Below are 19,637 nucleotides of genomic sequence, written 5' to 3' on the forward strand. Positions count from 1 at the left end.
TGTATCAGAGTTCATGCCATAATCCTAACCTCTCTTAATACTGCATTTTTAAAATACCTAATTATTCCAAGGAGAAAAATATAAGAATAGTAATGGAATGATCCATATTTCTGCCTCTCTCATTCCAAAATTGATAAACAAGTTTGAATTTTAATGATCAGCCAGTTTACAATGAGTTTCCTAGAGCTTTGCTCTGAATATAAAATCTTAGAATGTAAATTTGAGGAAGTGTCAGTACAGACTGGCTCAAATGTTTCTGAATTTGCCTTGTTGTTAGAATGAATCTATTATTACTGCTTAAAGGCTGTGGGCATTACCATCGATAATCATGTACAAAGCCTTTAAGTAATAATAGTAGATTCTCATGTGGTATAATTATACTGAGCGTTATTCAGACACAACCCCGTCTTCATGACTTGTGCTTTAGAGGCTCATTGTAGATGTGATATACAGAGGAAGCTGCAGAGGGAATGCTGTAGAAGGCTTTGCTTTGACTTCCAAAGGGTGCTGAGGGCATGCCCTGCAGATTTCAAGAGCACCCAGGACAGTCCCAGCTAAATTCCTGTCTGGAGATCGTCAGGAGCTCTGATGCTGGTTTATTCCAAGGCCCCTGGGCTCCTGGCATGGACTTTAGTGTTGAACTCTTTGTTCTTTGAATGGCAGAATCCATCTCTGCCCAGGGTTGGGTTCTACCACACCTTCCCTGCAAGCGCTTGATTGATTTTCAAGTCTTTCACTGTGGAAATTTCCAATCGTACACAACAGAGAACCTCTTCATATCCTCCAACTTCCAAAGTCAACGTTTTACCAATCTTATTTCATTTATCTCCTCCACATTTTTGAGAGTGATGGGAAGATGGAGGCTAGAGTTTTTAAGAGTATATCCCAGGATATCGCACCATATCCTTTGACTCATGACTACTTCAGTATGTATGTGTAACAGATAAGGATGGTGCCATTAGCACACTCAAAACGAATAGCAATTCCTTGATAAACTTTGATACCCAGTCCACTTTGAACTTCCTATTATATTAGGGCTTTTCAAAGGCTGCTGCTGCTGCTGCTAAGTTGCTTGTCGTGTCAGACTCTGTGCGACCCCCTAGACAGCAGCCCACCAGGCTCCCCCATCCCTGGGATTCTCCAGGCAAGAACACTGGAGTGGGTTGCCATTTCCTTCTCCAATGCACGAAAGTGAAAAGTGAAAGTGAAGTCGCTCAGTCGTGTCCGACTCTTAGCGACCCCATGGACTATAGCCCCCCAGGCTCCTCTGCCCATGGGATTTTCCAGGCAAGAGTACTGGAGTGGGGTGCCATTGCCGTCTCCATTTTTAAAGGCAGTGGTTGCATTTCCTTCTCTCCCCACTTCTAAGGGAAATGTAAATAAAAACATAAAAATGCACAAAAGAGAAAGGAATGCAGCCCCAGATAATGCCCATGCTGGGTAAGTGGGCCCTGATTAATCAGTAGCTGCCCGCGGCTGTTCTGACGGTTTGGGGGCTGTTGTAGTTCAAATGAAGTTCATATCCTGTCTCCTTAGGTAATCACGTCTGCTAGCTATCTGAGTCACCAAAGAGCTCTCTTCTACCCCTTTATAGGATACAGGTTAGCCACGTGGTAAATGCCACCCATATGCAATTCTCTCTTCCGTCGAGCCGAAAAGAAATGAAGGATGTGTGTATCCAGTTCGATGGTGGGAACTGTGCTTCGGTGGGACCCTTGTCTTACGTTGCTCTGCCCCACTGCTCCCTCATATATCCTGCTACCACCTGGATCAGGTACTTTCTAGAGTGTATTTTTCTCTTGTTGTGGTTAACAAGGCCATATGTATAAAGATCATGGGTTTCACTCAAATAAATATAGAAATAATTGTCATAATTTTCACAAACTTCCTCTTTAGGATTTATTCTTAGAAAATAAAGCCATACCTGAGAGGTAGGTAGTCTCCCATCATCACAGTAAATGCTGTGAGTACATCTTGTTTTATTCTTAGCTGTGGCTGCCAGGAAACTCACAGCTGAAATGTTTGTTGAAATTCTGGTTTCTCTTCAGATTATGTTTGTGTTTCTCAGTGTCTATTCAACTGTAACTAAGCCTGGGTTTTTGATACAAATACTTAATCCTCTTCACTACATTTCACTCCTGCATATGCCCCAAAGCTTCTTCCTTCTTATAGCCTTCATTTTATAACCTTTAGAGTAAGCTCTTTTGAACAATTTCAAGAAATATTGGGAACTATCTAAATGAGAAGCAGTGTCTACATTTCAAAGATACTCTCTATGTGAGAAATGGAAATTCCAAAGAAACTCTTGCAGATGACTCTGTTACATTAAGAAAAAAAAATTCTCCCCCTAGTTGAATTTAAATTCACATTAAAATTTTGGAATATAAACCTAAAGATAGTTTCTCCATCTAACACAGCATGAAACTAACTTTCAAAGTACTGTCTAGGTAAAACTACAGATGAAGCTTTGTTTAAAAAAAAAAAAAAGGAAAGGAAAATGAAAAAAAATCACTTGTAATATTCTCATTTAAGATGAAGTGAGAGGTGGATATATTAGGCTGCTAGGGCCGCCATAACAAAGTACCACAGACTGGACTGCTTAAATGACAGAAATGTATTTAATCAAAGTTCTGGAAGCTATGAGTCCAAGATCAAGGTGCTGTCAGGGTTGATTTATCCTGCAGCCTCTTTCCTGGGCTTGCGGAGGGCCATCCTCTCCCTGTGTCTTCACAGTGGTCTTCCCTCTGTGCCTGTCTGTGTTATAATCTCCTTTCTTTCTTTTTTTTAATAAGGACACCTGTCATATTGGATTGGGACCCACTCTAATGACCTCAGTTAACCTTAATTCCCTCTTTCAGGGTCCTATCTCCAGAGACATTCATGTGCTGAGGTCCTGGAGGTTGGGACTCCAGTTCCACTCCTAACAGCAGCATGAGGAAAGCTGACATTTCCAAACCAAGGCTCTAGCATGGTTCTCCCAGCCGTGGATCTCAGTCCTTCCTATAAATAGGAGCAAACGGTGATGCAACACTCCCCATATGCCAGGGTGTCAGGTCTTCTGACTCAGGAAATCCTCACAAGACCACGGGGTCCCCTATGCATAACCCTTTCTGCCAATGAGGAAACTGGGGTGTGGAGCGTTCAGACAGCTTGCCCAGGCTCCCGGGCAGCCTGGCCCAGGCTTGCTGTGCTCGGTGCTTTGTTGTAAGATAGGAGGTTTCCTAATGTCTCATCACCCGTGACAGTCTGAGCCACTGTCTCTCAGTTACTCCTGGGCAAGAACACGGCTCTGCAGTCTGGCCATTGGCAGACCACACTTGGCCTGGTTTTCTAGTAATGGTGACAGGCTGGCGTGAGGCCAACTTGGCCTTCCCCCTGGTGGCTGGAAGGTTCAGGGCTTAACACCTTCCCTCTGCCCTACACAAATCGGCCTTCTCATGTCCATTTCCTGGTCTTGTCATCATGGGCTCAGCTGGCCGACGGAGCTGACCTGTTCAGGCTCCTGTCCCTTGGAATGAGTGTCTAGTGACCTAAGTGAACAGGGGTGTGAGGGCCGCCAGAGCTGTGGACAGCTGTTTATTTCACATCTAATGGCCATTTTGCTGAAATGCAATTATGTGCTAAGAATATGTGAAATCATTTGGCTTAGTTTTGGAGAGCTAGGACATAGTTGTTATTTATATGATTTACCAAATAGGAATTTAGATTTGTAATGTCATTTATAATTTTACCTTGTCCAAAGTACTCCCTGTCTCCCTACATAAAATGTAATTGGTAGGTTGGGAGTTTGATTTTGAAAATTGTTAGACTGAAGAGTCTTTCTATAGATTAAACAGCAATCAAACAAAATTCTGTTTAGTGAAACCTTTTCAAGGTGCAGCTGATGATCTAATTATATGGGGTAACATGATACAATAAAATTCAGAATTCTAGAAAAGAATCTGGGCATTTTCCTAGAATTAAAACAGGATCCAACCTGAATTTTTACATTTATGTTTCTTAAAAAACTATGATCTGTGGCCAGTATCATGAAAAGACATAAAAATGTCATGCATTGGAAATTAAAATTTATTAATTTGCTCTCAAACATAACTGAGTAAATTATGAATAAATGATGGTTTTATTCACAAATGCAAAATGCCTGTGTATGTATCTATGAAACTCCTATTTTTTTCTTGCAGTGGTGGTCAAAATATAACCATCATGGGCCGAAATTTTGATGTAATTGACAACTTAATCTTTTCTCAGGAGGTAAAAGAAAAAAATGTAAGTCTTCAGCTGCTTTGTAATAATAGTTACAATATTTGTAATAATAGTTATAGTGAATAATCTTCAAGGATGATTTTTGTTTTCATCACACTAAAATATTTGTTCTTGTTCAGTCACTCAGTCATATTTGACTCTCTGTGACCCCATGGACTGCAGCATTCCGGGCTTCCCTGTCCTTCGCTATCTCCTGGAGTTTGCTCCAACTCATGTCCGTTGAGTCAATGACACGTTGAGGATACTTTTGGTTTCTGTGCTTTTGTCCTGTTATAAGGTTTTACGTGTTGCATGATATTACCATCTGTGCTATAATGGAAATAATGAGACCTCAGACTTGGCGTCGCGAGTTGTGGCGCAGAGGGGAGAGGAGTGAGCTTGGCGTGGCAAGAGCTGCCGCCTTCTCCCTGTGTGATTGCGGCGAGTCCTGTTAATGAGGCTGCGCTTATGAACACGTGTGAACATGCCTTCTGAGTGGCTGAGGTGTGAGGTACAGATGAGTGTTCCTGGGACGAGTAGGTGGCGGTGGTTCCACTGCACTTAGCGTGCTGTTGTTCAGAGATGCAGTGACCTGCTAAGCTCCCAGAAAGCCTGTCACGCGCCTCTCCTCTCGCCCGGTCTCTTTGAATTGATTTGCGACCTTCCTTCTGACCTCACCACCTCTTGCCCTTCATCTCCCCACCCAGGGGTCTGGCCCCATCCCCTCTCAGTTCTTGCCCCATCACAAGTCACACACGGGCCTTGTCATGGGAATTGATGGATTTCAGAAGCAGGCTGGGGCCGCTGAGTGTACATATCAGCTCTTCTCGAATGCTCTCCTCATTCTCTGTTCCTCTTTCTGTTCTTCCTTCATGAGAGATGTGATAACAGCCTCTCGGAGGCCCAGTCAGACCACTTCCTGGCAAAACTGACAGGCATGCGAGTGGCCGCAAACCTGGCCTCTGCCTGGGGCCAGTGTGGCTTCTGGCCTAGATCCAGGAGGCCTTCCTAAGCCCTCCCAGAGCCTTGTCAGGATGCACATCCACGTCCTGATACCCTTCAGAGTCAGCTCCAAGCCTCACGTTGTATCTGACTCTAGGTCACATCTCCGTGACGTCAACACCTCCTGTTGAGTGGTTCGTATAGGTTGACCTCTGACCAGAGGCCTTGCTTGCGTTTGTAAGTGAACTTGCTCTCCCTCCCACTGCTGTCCCTGAATCAAGTAGAATTCATTGAGTACCTGCTGTGGGCAAAACATTTTCCCAGGCCCAGGGGACAAAAGAAATAAGAGAGTCATTGCCGTCATGGCAGGAAATGGCTAATTGACTGGGATGGGAAGCTGAGAGCGCAGGGTATCGTTAAGTTCTAGGTCTGCTGACTCTCTTCTGGCTCAGACACCCAACTGTGTGTTGCTAAAGGAAAGGGTAATTAAAACTGGGCAGATTTCAGTAGGTCTGTGGTGTGGAGCAGGATGGTAGGACTTGGGCAGGTGGAAGCAGGAAGGGAATTTCAGGTACGGAGGAGACAAAGCTACTCAGAGGCCCCTGGTGGGAATATCAGTGATTTTCCAGCTCTGCTGGAACCAAGAGGATGGGCTGGGAATGAACCAGAGGGATGGCTGGAAAACCACATTGGGCCATAAGAAAGGATCAGACTCAAAATGTTGCCCTTAATTCTGTAGGCGATGGGGAGGGATTGAAGATCTTTGAGCAGGGAGTGGCGTGAGGTAAGTACCCTTTATGAGGATGAGTTTGGCAATGTTGCATAGGATCATATGTGGAGGAGTAACTGAAAAAGAGCCTGGGAGGTCCCTGAGGATGCTCGTGCAAGTATCCAGGGATGCTCAGGAGATGGTGGAGCTAGAGATGACTAGTCATTTCTCTGGCGTTGTCCTTGGAGGGAGTATGTGAATGACGTCCTCGGAGTGAGGGCAGAGGGAAGGAAGAAAAGAGGGCCTAAGATGGAATCTTACAGAACAGCTTCATTTGAAGGGATGAAAGAAAATAAGGTGGCCAAGAAGTTTCTTCAGAACTGCAGAAAAAGAGTATTTCAGATGACGGGAGCTGGTCACAGGTGTGGAAATCTGGAGAGTTGAGAATAATGAGGTTAGGATGACCCTATCCCCAGTCATCTTCCTGGAAGGTATCTTCAGCAAAAAGCCAGCCGGCTGGGGTTACGGCTGTTGAGAAGGGAGAGGCTGTGGGTTTTGTGGTTTTCTTCATGCTGCCAGAGATGTGAAGGAGAGATTCAGGGCAGTCGTTTGGAAAGGGGCTTAAAGGGGAAGGGAGGTTTTGCTTGTCCATGTCTCAGCGCTTTGCATCTGATTTTCTCACCTGTTGCTTCTTCCTACCCTCTTTTCAAAACTCCAATATTAGACAGCAAATAATAAAGAGGAAAACTCCCCACCTAGCAAATTTCATTTTGTGAGGTTTAGTTGCTCTCCTTTAGAATATTTGTCAACCTCCCCTCTCCCAGCAGCTTTCTCTGCCCATCTCTTTGTACTCCTGAAAATGACAGTATTTATGTTTGCTATTTGTTTTAAAGAAGCTGGTAAAGCTGCTGTTGTTTAGTCACTAAGTTGTGTCTGACTCTTTATGACCCCATGGACTGTGGCCTGCTAGGCCCCTCTGTCCATGGATTTCTCCAGGCAAGAATACTGGAGTGGATTGCCATTTCCTCCTCCAGGGGATCTTCCCCACCCAGGCCCCTCGTCTCCTGCACTGCAGGTGGGTTCTTTACCAATGAGCCACCAGGGAAGCCCAAGTTTGTAAGGCAGGCCATCCTTTCTGCCTTGTTTTCCATCTTCGTGCTCTTTCTTTCATGGGGGCTGCTTTGTCCCTTTTACTTTTGTTTCCCTCTATTTTTTGTCAGGCCTGCAAAGCATTTTCCTCCTTATGGTTAGTGATTTCTGCTAAAGCACAGACATTACCCAACACAGGGAAGCCAGGAGCATGCAGGCCAACAGCTGCCCTTGCTGAGGGACCAGCTCCTCCCTTCCTGCAGTTTCCCAGGACTCAGCCTTGATGCCCTGAAGGACACACAGGCTCGCTGGGGCAAAGCTTTCCCCTTTCTCTCACTGACTTCTTTCCAAGTACCCTTTTCCCCACATTGTATCATCTTCTGCTTTCATTATTACTGATAGTGTTAATAATCTTCTGAGCATTTGTTGAGGGCTTTTTTTGCATGAATGTGTAAGCATCTTCACATGGAGAGTCTCATTTAATTTAGTGAGCCCTCCTCTCGTTTAGAGTGAATTCAACCCCATGAGGTAGGTAGTACTGTTATCCCCATTTTACAGAGAAGAAAACAGAGGTACAAAGGGGTTCAGTTGCCCAGGTCACTTAGCTCTTCAATCCCAGAGCTGAGATTCATTAATGAAGCTGTCAAAATGCTTTTTTCTTCTCCCTCAGGTCTCTGAATATTGTATGGCAAATTACTGCAGATTTTTAGCCCCCAGTTTAAAGAGTTCGAAAGGACCTATAAATGTCACTGTGAAGCTCAGAGTCCAGGAGACCGCCTTGGATTGTGGAAGCTTGCAGTACCTCGATGACCCCAGATTCACAGGGTATCGAGCTGAATCTGAGGTGGACACAGAATTGGAAGTAAAAATTCAAGTATGTCTCTCTCATTCAAGGTGTGGCGGGGGGAATGTGCACCCCTCAACCGAAAAGGTGTGTTATGTTTGTGAGTTTCCACATGTGCCCAGATTTCTTCATCTTTCTCTTCACAGAAAGAAAATGATAACTTCAACATTTCCAAGGAAGACATTGAAATCACTCTCTTCTATGGAAAAAATAAGTCATTAAATTGCAGCTTTGAAAATATTACTAGAAATCAAGATCTTACCACCATCTTTTGCAAAATTAAACACATCACTGCTGCAAACAGCATCGCCACCTCTTCCAAGAAAGTTGACGTAAGTCACCTGACAGACCTACCTGTGGTTTCACCGTATTTGGAGAAATTCTGATAGCTTACGGCAAAGAATGCCGGGTTCCTGATCTCCAAAGAGGAGGAGTTAGCTTCAGGACCAGGGACTCACTTCAGACACTCAGAACTTCGTGTGGCAGAAATTTTGTTACAATGAAAAAGGGCAAGAGAAGGCTTCTGACACAGACATCAGAAGGCAGTGGAGAGTTCCCCACTTGCTAGTCTTTTCAAAGTCTTATGAACTTTTTCAATTAGTTACTAACAATAGAAAGGTCTTACCAGACCCACTCCCACAACATACATCTTAACATAGCAGAATTAGTCAGAAGGTTCCTGTTAAGGAGAAACATGTCCCCCAGCAAGATACATTGTTGTTATATAATCATTAGTACAGAACTTAAGGGAAAACATACACTTGAGTAAGATAAGTTGCTTTGTTGTATAATCATAGCTCTGGGTTTAAAAAAAAGACTAACTTTCTTTAAGAAATAGATTGTTGCCATAACAACTCAGAGCTTAAGGGGGAAAAAAAAGTCTTATGTGACTAAGATGAAGGAATGTAGGGAAAAAAAAGTTTGTCCTTTTCTCCTCCTTAAGGGTCCTAGACCCCTCTTCTCCTTGGGGGCCCTAGACTCCTTATCAGCCTATCTAAGAATTAACTCTCTCAATTCCTTGGCTAAACCAGAAGCCAAGATAGAATCTTTTATGGATCTTTGGGTCTTCACTTCAAGTGAAGATAAACAAAGCTCGTGTCTCAGGCGCAAGCATTATTTCCCCAAAATAGCTTGCAGAAGCCATCCATGTGCCTCTTGGAATGGCAAAGCATTGAGCACACCATTGTTTATAATAATAATGTCTTGATAGCTTTTGTTCTAGCCATAGAACAGTCTTTTGTTCTAGACTGTAGCATCTGCAAGCAGAATCTCTAGACCCCATTGACAAATGAGCTGTCATTCTTTGCCTGAATGCAGAGGTGACATGTCTTAACAATAGAAACCCAGGATGGGGTCTCCCCAGCACCCTCAAAGTGACAGTGGAAGCTAGTGGAGACCAGGTAATCTATGAGTCATGGGCTGCTTCCTCTACTGTGAAGTCATACTCACTGCATTTAATCTTTTCCCAGACATGTTTGAGGGTCCCATCACTTGTATATTTATGTCCCATAATAAAGACACCAGACCATGGGGAAGGGAAACATATTGGAAACCTCCATTTTTAGTGTTCATGCTATATGAGACTCTGCACTCTATGTCCCTCCCAAAATGCTTTATCATCTAGAGTCATAAATAAATGGATAAAGGACAAGAAAAGAGAACATCAGACTGGAAGGCAAAACAAAAAATGTGTTCATGTCCCAGAGGCACCAGTTAATAGCTGTGTGACCATAGATAACTTGGCTCTAACTGAGCCTCCCTTGGTCCATCAGTTGTATGGTAAAGAGGGTCATAATAATTATAAAATGAATAACAACAGCTAAAGCCACAAGTGCTCCCATGTGTCAAGTTAGTTAAAAAGAGCAAAAGCTAGCGTTCTTCATTGTTCATGACTCATTCCTGAATGCCTGCGCTGGGACATAGGGATGAAGCAGAGAAGAAAACAGAACCCCCCCTAAAAAAAAAAAAAGTCCGCCTTTATGGAGCTTAGCTAATGAGGCATGCAGTATAGAAAATAAATGGAAGATGTGTCAGATGGTGGTAACTGATACAGAAAAGTGAAGCGGAAGGTAGGGGACAGTGTTGCAAGGTTCCTGAAGGTGAGCAGCAACGGGCTGCCTCTAAAGACGACTTTTGGGGACTTCCCTCGTGGTCCCAGGTGGCTCTAGTGGTAGAGAACTCGCCTGCCAGTGCAGGAGACATAAGAGACGTGGGTTCGATCCCTGGGTCGGGAAGATCCCCTGGAGGAGGGCATGGCAACTCACTCCAGTATTCTTGCCTGGAGAATCCCACGGACAGAGGAGCCTGGTGGGTTGCCGTTCATAGGGTAGCACAGAGTTGTACACGACTGAAGCGACTTAGCGTGCGTGCACACAGCTAACTTATCAGCTATCCTACCTAGCTTGCCACCTCTTTTTGTATCTTGGAGAAAACCATGTTGGGGGAAAAATGTGTTCCTCGCCTCGACTGGGTCTAATGACACTCTTTGTGCTATTAGGTCAAACTGGGAAACCTGAAGCTCTCTGTCGAACGGGAATCAGTTCTTTCCCCCTGGTATTTTCTGATTGGGCTTCCCATCTTGCTAGTGTTTGTCATTTTTGGTAAGTGCCCTGTTTAATTTTGTCAGAGAAATTATTTCCAGGGGCCTCTCGGCAGGCAGGAAGACTTTCATGCTTTCAGGGGCGTTTGCTTCAGTTGAGTATCAGTGGATGAAAACCCAAATCAAAACTTCGGGAAAGGACTAATAGTTTCACACCGAGGGCTTCCTAAATATTTTTTTTAGGATGCTTCATTAATAAAAGGCTGAATTACAAAGATGATACCTTGGTGTTTGAGAAATATAATCCACTCTGCTTCACTAAACTTGTGAATTATGATGACAGATGTCCCATTTACATGATTTCCTCGGAATTTCTCTGGGATATGGGGCTCCCGGGACTTGATCATCTCATCCTGCCTTCTCACCCTAGTAACACCCACACCCCTGACCCCAGCCCTTCCTTTCTGGCAGAACTGTATCTTGGAATTGTGATCTGTAACGTCTATTAAAATGTTCCCTGGCTCATCCAGGTACAGTGATCCCATGGTGGTTGCTCACTGGATGAACGCCAGCCCACCAAGGTGTCTTGTTTGGCTCAAGGAGCATTTTTAAAACTTTGAAGTCACTGACAACATTTTAAAATGAGATGCTTCACATTCTTTAAAATCACTTGAAAATTGTAAAGATCTGGATCGTTGGATCCTGATGTTTCCATAGCATGGGTTTGCTACAGCTGGGGAGTGGCTCTGCCTGGAGGGAGGGCTTGTGTTCACCACGCTTTTGCCATAGACTTAACCACTCCCTTCCCTGGTGGCTCAGATGGTAAAAAATCCACCTGAAATGCAGGAGACCCAGGTTCAATCCCTGGGTCAGAACGATCCCCTGGAGAAGGGAATGGCCACCCACTCTAGTATTCTTGCCTGGAGAATCTCCATGGACAGAGGAGCCTGGTGGGCTACAACCCACGGAGTTGCAAAGAGTCAGGCATGACTGAGCGACTTCCACTTTTCCACCACTCCCTTACTGCTCCACACAGGCCATCTAACTCATCTGAGGGCCTGGTCCCTGTAGCCATTCAGGTTTTGACCCGTGTTTCTGAGCTGCTTTTCACTTTAAGTCTGTTTCCTCTTGTCCTCCTGGAAAAAAAAAAAAAAAGCTTCTCCAGAGCTATGGAGGCCTTTCAATTTCCTGTCTTAGTACAGGCATCGCCTTTCTGATGGTTTTCTGTTAATAGTTGCTCATCGCGTCCTTCCCTGTACTCACTGTTTCACTCACTCATCCATCCATTCATGCATGTGTTTACCTGAGGTTTGTTGAGCACCTGTTATGTTGCTGATAACTGTGCAAGACTCTGGACCTTGGGATGGTGAGTCCAGTCCTGGGCCTTTCTCTTGGGGAATTCCCGGTCCGGTGAGGAAAAGGTTTATATGTATTGTTAACTAGCCTAATGGAATGAATTCATTCTGTAGAGATCTTGTACTGTTTGTTGATGCTCATGTCAGGTATTTGTTAAGCTCTCCCAAGTTGGCCACCACTAGTATGCATCTAGAATCCAGAATTGGGCCTGATATTTTAATAAGGTCTTGGCTGGTGCTGGCTTTGAATAAGAAGATTACTTGTAAATTCTGAAAGCTGAGCTCAATTTTGAGAAATCCACTGCTGTCAGGCAGCTCTAGATAGAACAGTCTCATCATGGAGTCAGTAAACTTTGTGACCCCCTAGGAAGGTCTGATCTCTTCCTGGGCTCCCTGTGACTCTTCCTTCCTCTCCCTTCACTCTGTTGGTAGAGGCCACTGATGCTATCTAAGGTGAAGAGGGCTCCATTTGACATGTGGCTCCTGATTTCATTGGTGCCTGGAAAGCCCTTTAAAATTCTCCTCCCCTTCTCACCGTGTGTCATTAGCAGCTCCAGCAAGTGTACCCTTCAGTCCATCAATCATATATCGTGAGTGAAAACACGAAACACCCCTGGCCTAGGGCTGCCACCTGCGAAACACCCCCACTGTGGCTTCCCCTGGAGATTTCAGCCAGGAAAAAGCCATGACTGCAGGGAAGTGGCCAGCTAGCTCCCTTTGCAGGCAGTGAGCTGGTGCTGCCTATAGGGTGGTCTGCGGACCAGTGGTCCCAAGTGATGCTCCTGGGAAAAGGGTTCCACAGTCAAGTCAACTTGAGAATCACTGCCTGCTCCACCGTTTCTGGAAGATGCATGATGCATGTTATGATTAAGACTGTTGACTATGAAGGAGTCCAGCGCAGAGCTGTATAGTAAGTCCCTACATACGAACCTTCAAGTTGTGAACTTTCAAAGATGTGAATATGCATGTCAGCCCCTGAATAACGGTTGTTGTACTGTACTGCTGAAAATGTGTTTTTTTTTTAATTTTGGTTTTTTATGTACATGTTATTTTTGTTGAAAATATTATAAACCTGTTACAGTACAGTACTGTGTTAGTCGGGTACCTAGGCTAACTTCGTTGGACTTACGAACAACGTGCACTTACAAACCCACTATCGGAATGGAACATGATGGCATGCAGGTGGCTTGCTGTATTGAATTTTATTTCCTCCAGCACCATTCACATCTACTGGTAACATGATCCTTTTATCATGAAATTTCTATTAAGGGAAGAAAAAATTTCTAGAATAATCAGGACAGTTGACAGTAGTCAGGACAGTTGTTATTTTTTAAAAAGAAGCTCCAAATGCTTCCTGTGAGTTACTTATTGGAACCCTGTCAATATCATAAGGAGGCAGGCACTTTAACATGAGGCAGCCAGGCACAGAGATGCTAAGGAACTTACCTGGGGTCACGCAGCTAGTTAACAGCAGAGCGGGGACATGAACCAGTGCCGAGCTTGTTCAGTGTGCTGCCTCTACAGCGTAGGTTAGAAGCAGAATGAAGTGGAGAAAGGAGCAATATCCAGATAGGGGGCTTCTCTGTGGACCACTCACTCTGTCACTGCATTTGATCTATGCAAGTTTGGCTCACACAGCTCACTGTGGATCTGTGGGGTTTTTTCTGCATTTAAGGTTCAACTTTATTTCTCCGGGGATGTTTAGAAACATTAAAACAGAACAGAACAATATAAGTGGCCTGTGGCTGTAGGGAGACTTGGCTTGTTTCATTACTTTTCAGCCAGCTGGAATCTTTGGTTACAAGCGAAGGTTATTTGATTTAGTTTTTATTTTGAAGATGAGTAGTTTTTTTTTTTTTTTAATTTTTCTGTTACATGTGAGCATCTTCCTCTCTAATGTGACCCCTCACTGGGAATTTTTCTTCTGAGAGATTCTGCCTCTTCCATGCTAGTCTTTCTTGCTTTCCCTCTGTTACAAGAACTGTAAAAGTTGGTTCTGTTTTTCCCTTTCTGTGTTTTAACCCGTCAATCTCTTGCTGGATCTCTATCTCTGCAGTGGCCGTGGGGGTGACCAGGCACAAATCGAAGGAGCTGAGCCGCAAACAGAGCCAACAATTGGAGCTCCTCGAGAGCGAGCTCCGGAAAGAGATACGTGATGGTAGGCTCCAAAGTTGTATTTGTAGAAAAACAAGGCTTTTTTATTGTCTTTTTTTTTTTTTTACCCTTAAATGGAACCAGCCACGTTAATGAGAACCATTTGTATGATCGAAGACAACTGAACAGCAGGGTCTAGGCCTGGCTTTGTATTTTATTTCAGTTTCTTCGCAGCCAACCAAGTAATTATCTATTGTTTCTTCTTTAATGAAAAGCAAGGTCATATTCTGTGTTAGACAAAACAGCAGAAGATCTTATCCGTTGTTGGTTGAGTTAAAATATTGCTCTTGGGATTCTGTTTTGCAGGCTTTGCTGAGCTGCAGATGGATAAATTGGATGTGGTTGATAGTTTTGGAACTGTTCCCTTCCTTGACTACAAACATTTTGCTCTGAGAACTTTCTTCCCCGAGGTAAAAGAGCATTGATCATCTTCCTAAGGTTGAGACTTGAATAATAATGAAGGTGCTTGTTGCTGTTGTCAAAAAACTGGTGTTTGCTTCCAAGGCAGCTGCAGATAATGTGCTTGGTACAGAATAATGGCTTAAATCTGAGCAGAGCGGGGAGGAAGAGAACTATTAATTGGATTGATGAGGGTAGAAAACAGTGATGGGTCACTGGCAATTACTCTTTGTCCAGTAACAAAACCTAGGAGGGACACGAGTTCAGAGTGATGATTTTTGCTTTATTTTACTACCAGTTTAGAACTGAATTTGTAGCTTTGGAAGTGAGCTAGTTTGTTTAAAAATCAATAAATTGTGGGCTGGCCAATTTGTTGTGTTTATCTGCATGACTTCCATTGCAGCCACTAGATTATTCACCATTACTTCGCAATTGGAGGTGGAAAGTGCTATTGGCCGAGAGGGAGGAACTTAGACATGTGTAGGATTTGAGTTAATAGCAGCCATTTTTAGCAGTGTAGAGTTTTACGGTTCTCTTCAGCAGTTATTCTCCAGCTGATCTGTCGGTGTCACCCTCATTTAGCAGAAATAGCTGCATGAGATGATTAATTGATTTGTTCTAGGACTCCGAGGAATAGTCTACTTAAGCCTTTGGGTTTTTGGCCTCGCATTCTCACACCTCCATCTTCTCACCCACTCGCATAGCCTTCCTCATTCACCCTCCTAAGTCTTTGGCAACGTACGCTCATCCCCCTACCATCGCCTGCACATCCTGATACCCCAGTTCTTCCATATTGCCCTTCGCTCGTCCAGAACTGGGACCACATTGAGGCTCAGCCTCTGGAACACATCAACACCAATTATCAGATTTAAACCTAGATTCCTAAGCAAAGCCAGAAATCTCTCCAGGCCAAAGAGAGATTGGGCCTATATTACTTTACCAGCAACTTCTCAGCTTCATTTGGCCAGAAGCCTAGCGTTCAGAAACCCAGACATGGGCAGTAAGCAATTTTCAGTTTCTCAATCATTCTAGAAGCAGACACTATGATATGTGATGCTGTGTCTGGAGGTTGGGTACCTCTATAAAACACCTACCATATATATATATATATATATATATATTTTTTTTTTTTTTTTTATTTACTTATTTATTTTTGGTCCAAGCCTTAGTGTAGTAAATCAAGGAGGCTAGAAATAAGACCTTAACTTTTTGCACTTGTATATTTTTTTTAAGTTATCCTCCAAGAATATCAGGCACCGAGATATTACCATTTGGCAGTCCTCCATTTCCACGGCAGAACACCGCCTGGGGAGGGGAGTTGAATTCCCTGAGTCAGGATGACTGTGCCTGGCCTCAGCAAAGGTTGCGCCCTGAGTCCTATTTCCCAGCTATCTGAGATCCCCATTAAGAATTTAATAGCAGTAAACTAAGAGATTTCTACCATCTACAGGAGTATTGTGTGGGCTTTTATAGTTCAGGATTGCCCTTGAGTGCTGGAGAGAGTGATCTGTGGCCTGCAAAAAAAAGTCTTCCTGTCTTCTAAATTCAGTAATCAAGAGCAAGATTGAGTTGAGGAATGTAAAAGAACACTGTTGTGAGTGTTTAAAAAAAAAAAAAATCCCAGACACAATGCTGTATTATCTTAAAAGAGAGACATTTGCAAGAAGGCAAAATGATCTAACTCAGGGTTGTGTAGCATCTCAACCTGGGAAGACACAGGAAAAGCAAGCATACATTTGTTAGAACCCCGTTGTGAAGACCTGAGTTAAAATTGAATTGATAATAATTAAGAAAAGATGTGAGAACAGGGGGAGGTATTCCATGACAACACCAGTTGAAATGCATTCTAGACTTAGAAGTCCCGGTGATGAATAGATCCTTCACTGATAAATCTGGACCACATGCTCTAGGCCTGGAAGCTGGGAAATGGGGAGAGAACTTGAGTGATGAACACCTACTCAATAACAACAGGCAAAACCCGGAGGAAATGGTACCTTCTCAGAGACCAAGGCATTACCAACTCGTAGTTTTTTGCCCTGCTAGTTCGGTTTTTTTGGATGTAAAAGCCTGGCTTTAAATTTTATCGGCAACTTTGTTTTGCTGAAAATAGAAGACATAAGGGTAAGCAGAGCATCTAACCACTTGGAGGAGAGGAATTTGAATGAAAGAAGGAAGGAGCCTTTGAACCCAGGGAGCCAGAGCAGTATTTCCCTATTTGACGTCAAGAATTAATCTGTTTAAATTGCCTATTGACATAAGGTTGGTTCAGCAGAAAAATATTAGGAACTAGAAAATGCAAACCTGGGGTCTGATTTTTCTGCTTATTACTAGTGGAGAGTATAACCAAAATAGTCTGAGATCTTCTGCTTGGGCTAACAAATTTGAAAATATAAGGCAAAAATTCTCTCCAGAAGAAATTCACTTTAAATAACTTATGGTTTCAATGATTACCAAAACATTTAAAAATAACAGAATGTTTAAATTTATATTTTCATCCCATTGACTCAGTGTTACACGTCATGCTTTTTAAATTTTAATCATTTAATTCCAATATGATTTATGATACATTGATGGAAACTCAAATTTCAAAGTTTATATTCAGGGGCTACAGAGCATAAGACTTTAAAATATTTTTAGAAACCAGCAGGGCAATGGCATTGTGGTTTAGTTTGCTGTTAGTGATTAAAAAAAAAAAAAACCAATAATGATAGCTGATGTGAAAACCTTACTGTGCACTCGTTTATTTTATTTTCACACCTAACCCACGAGGTGGGAGTCATTATTGTTTCCGTTTTGCAGATAAAGAAAGTCAGGTTCAGACAAGTTAAATGACTGGTCCAAAGTCACGTGACCAGCAGGTGATAAAACCAGAACTGGAACCCAAGTCGTTTGACTCCAGATTCTAACTTGTAGCCACCCCTCTCCATTCAGTCTTGAATAACATTGTGTATTGACACTAAATACTTCTAAGCGAAGACTTGCATAAACTGACCAAATACAACTCAGTATTTATCCTTAGAAGGTAAATTGCTTGAGGAGTGGTCTGTGTATTTGCATAATCTTTTCACCACCACTTCTTTAACTTTGGAACCAATTCTTTTAAATGCCTTCATCTGTCAAAAAATGGGACTGATGCAAAGATAATTATTCTTGGAGGCCTTCAGAAGTCACTGGTGTTTCTTGAGAGCTGAATAATTATTTATTTATTATGTAGAGAATATGCAGTGAGCATAAGCCCAGGGGCTCTTCAGATTAGCAAATAGTGTCTCTACTTGATTAAAACGAACTCAGGTATTATAACAAAAAAAACACTCTTCATTTCTCTTGGATGTTATGAATAATAAAAGTGTCTCCTTCCTCTCAGTCAGGTGGCTTCACCCACATCTTCACTGAAGATATGCATGTAAGTCTATAAGTTTTCATTTTTAGCCCATGACTGCCTGCCTTTCATAGTGCTGTCATCACATCATCATCATCTCCATTATTATTTAGAATTGTTATTGTGGGCATTTGGGGATCACAAATTTGATATTAATAATTCATTGTCTTGAAACCCCATTGTGGATCCACTTTCTAACTTTTAGTTTATTTATTTATATTATATTATATATTTTTTCAGAACAGAGATGCCAGCGACAAGAATGAAAGTCTCACAGCTTTGGATGCCCTAATTTGTAATAAAAGTTTCCTTGTTACTGTTATCCACACTCTTGAAAAGCAGAAGAACTTTTCAGTGAAGGACAGGTACCTGTCAATTTGTTTATATTTTGAAAGTGATTAAGTAGAGAGAATAAAACCTGTGCCTCTTATTTTCTTTCCAAACGACAGCCTCGACTTGGTGTCTGAGAACCCGCATCTCTCCAAAGGTTGGGTGTTTGGGTGGCCGTGCAGTCTTAGTGTCTGCATCTCAGATCACAGTGCCCTAACACAAGTTCTATTTTGAAGAAACACACACATGTGACCCCCCCCAAAAAAAAGCACCCTAAAAAACCCCAACACCAAGAAAGAAACATGAATCCTGAGTCTCAAAAGCAGAAGTGCTGTTTTCTATTTTTAAAACACTCTGAAAATTCAGGGAAGACATTCACTTCTTGTTAGCGCTCTAGTTTGAAGTTTTAGAGCTGAAAACATATAAAATGACCTGAAGTTAACATTGATATGTGGTTTTTATGGATTGAAGGCTAAGGCAGTTGAAACCTAGATGTTTAAAAAAAGCACCCACAGGGAAGCATCCCGTTAACACCCCATTGCAGGGCCCCTCATGTTTCCTTGGAGATGGCTATCAACACCAACCAAGCCACAGATGATGGTTAACCCTAATTAACCAAGGCTCTGGTTTTTTCTGGGTTTTTTTTAATGTGCTTTTTTTCCATCATCTGTGTATCTTCTTTTTTTTTTTTCTTGAGATTATAATTGACATACAGCTCTGTAGAGGTTTTAGGTGTACATTATGATCACCACAATCTTATCTGAGTTTGAGTCTTTTTTTTTATATGCCATATTTAAGTGAACTCATACAGTATTTTTCTTTCTCTATTTCATTTCACGTGACACCCTCGAGATCCATCCATGTTATTGCAAATGGCAGGATTTCCTTCTTTTTATGGCTGAATATTACTCCATTGTATATAGGCACCACATCTTCTGTATCCATTCATCTGTGGATGGACACTTCCATGTCTTGGCTTTGTAACCAAGGCTCTGTTTTTACGCAGGTGTCTGTTTGCTTCCTTCTTAACCATTGCCCTGCAAACCAAGCTGGTCTACCTAACCAGCATCCTGGAGGTGCTGACCAGGGACTTGATGGAGCAGTGCAGTAACATGCAGCCTAAACTCATGCTAAGACGCACAGAGTCCGTGGTAGAGAAACTCCTCACAAACTGGATGTCTGTCTGCCTTTCTGGTTTCCTGCGGGTAAGTGCCGCATCCCTCGGCAGTGTCAGAAGACGATAAGCAGTTATTTTCAGCAGATGCTAATGTCTTTGCCGGGATAAGTCCTGCGTACTCCATGGTGTCCGTATTTAGCTTCTTTTAGTCTTGGTCCTTATCAGGGGCACATGAAGGGAAAGAGAAAATTTGCTTTTGCTCTGACTGACCTGTGCAAGTGTAATTCATTTAGAATTTCCTCAGGTAAGACTTCTCTCTTCTTAAAAATTGTATTAAGAGATACAATCAATGTGAGGCCTACCCTTCTCACAGATTTTTAAGTGTTCAAAAGTGTTATCTATTGGCACGATGTGGTACAATGGATTTCTAGAACTTACCTTATGTAACTGAGACTTTATACCTATTGGCTTTTGCATCCATCTTCACATGGTTAATTAACACATGCTGGAAAAGATGGCTGGATGGCATCACTGACTC

General features: G+C 42.8%; 1 protein-coding gene across 1 annotated transcript in view; it reads left to right on the plus strand.

Annotated features, from left to right (window-relative positions):
- PLXNC1 (plexin C1) overlaps nt 1-19,637 on the plus strand; it is a 153,618-nt gene that overhangs the window by 89,382 nt on the left and 44,599 nt on the right. The window contains exons 11-20 of the mRNA XM_019960357.2: nt 1,595-1,774; nt 4,182-4,266; nt 7,653-7,856; nt 7,973-8,158; nt 10,324-10,426; nt 13,777-13,878; nt 14,181-14,284; nt 17,638-17,676; nt 17,893-18,017; nt 18,989-19,187. Of these exons, the coding sequence (XP_019815916.2) occupies nt 1,595-1,774; nt 4,182-4,266; nt 7,653-7,856; nt 7,973-8,158; nt 10,324-10,426; nt 13,777-13,878; nt 14,181-14,284; nt 17,638-17,676; nt 17,893-18,017; nt 18,989-19,187 (1,327 nt within the window). The remainder of the gene's footprint in view (nt 1-1,594; nt 1,775-4,181; nt 4,267-7,652; nt 7,857-7,972; nt 8,159-10,323; nt 10,427-13,776; nt 13,879-14,180; nt 14,285-17,637; nt 17,677-17,892; nt 18,018-18,988; nt 19,188-19,637) is intronic.

Source organism: Bos indicus, chromosome 5 (genome assembly GCF_029378745.1).
Source record: "Bos indicus isolate NIAB-ARS_2022 breed Sahiwal x Tharparkar chromosome 5, NIAB-ARS_B.indTharparkar_mat_pri_1.0, whole genome shotgun sequence".
Taxonomy (NCBI): Eukaryota; Metazoa; Chordata; class Mammalia; order Artiodactyla; family Bovidae; genus Bos; species Bos indicus.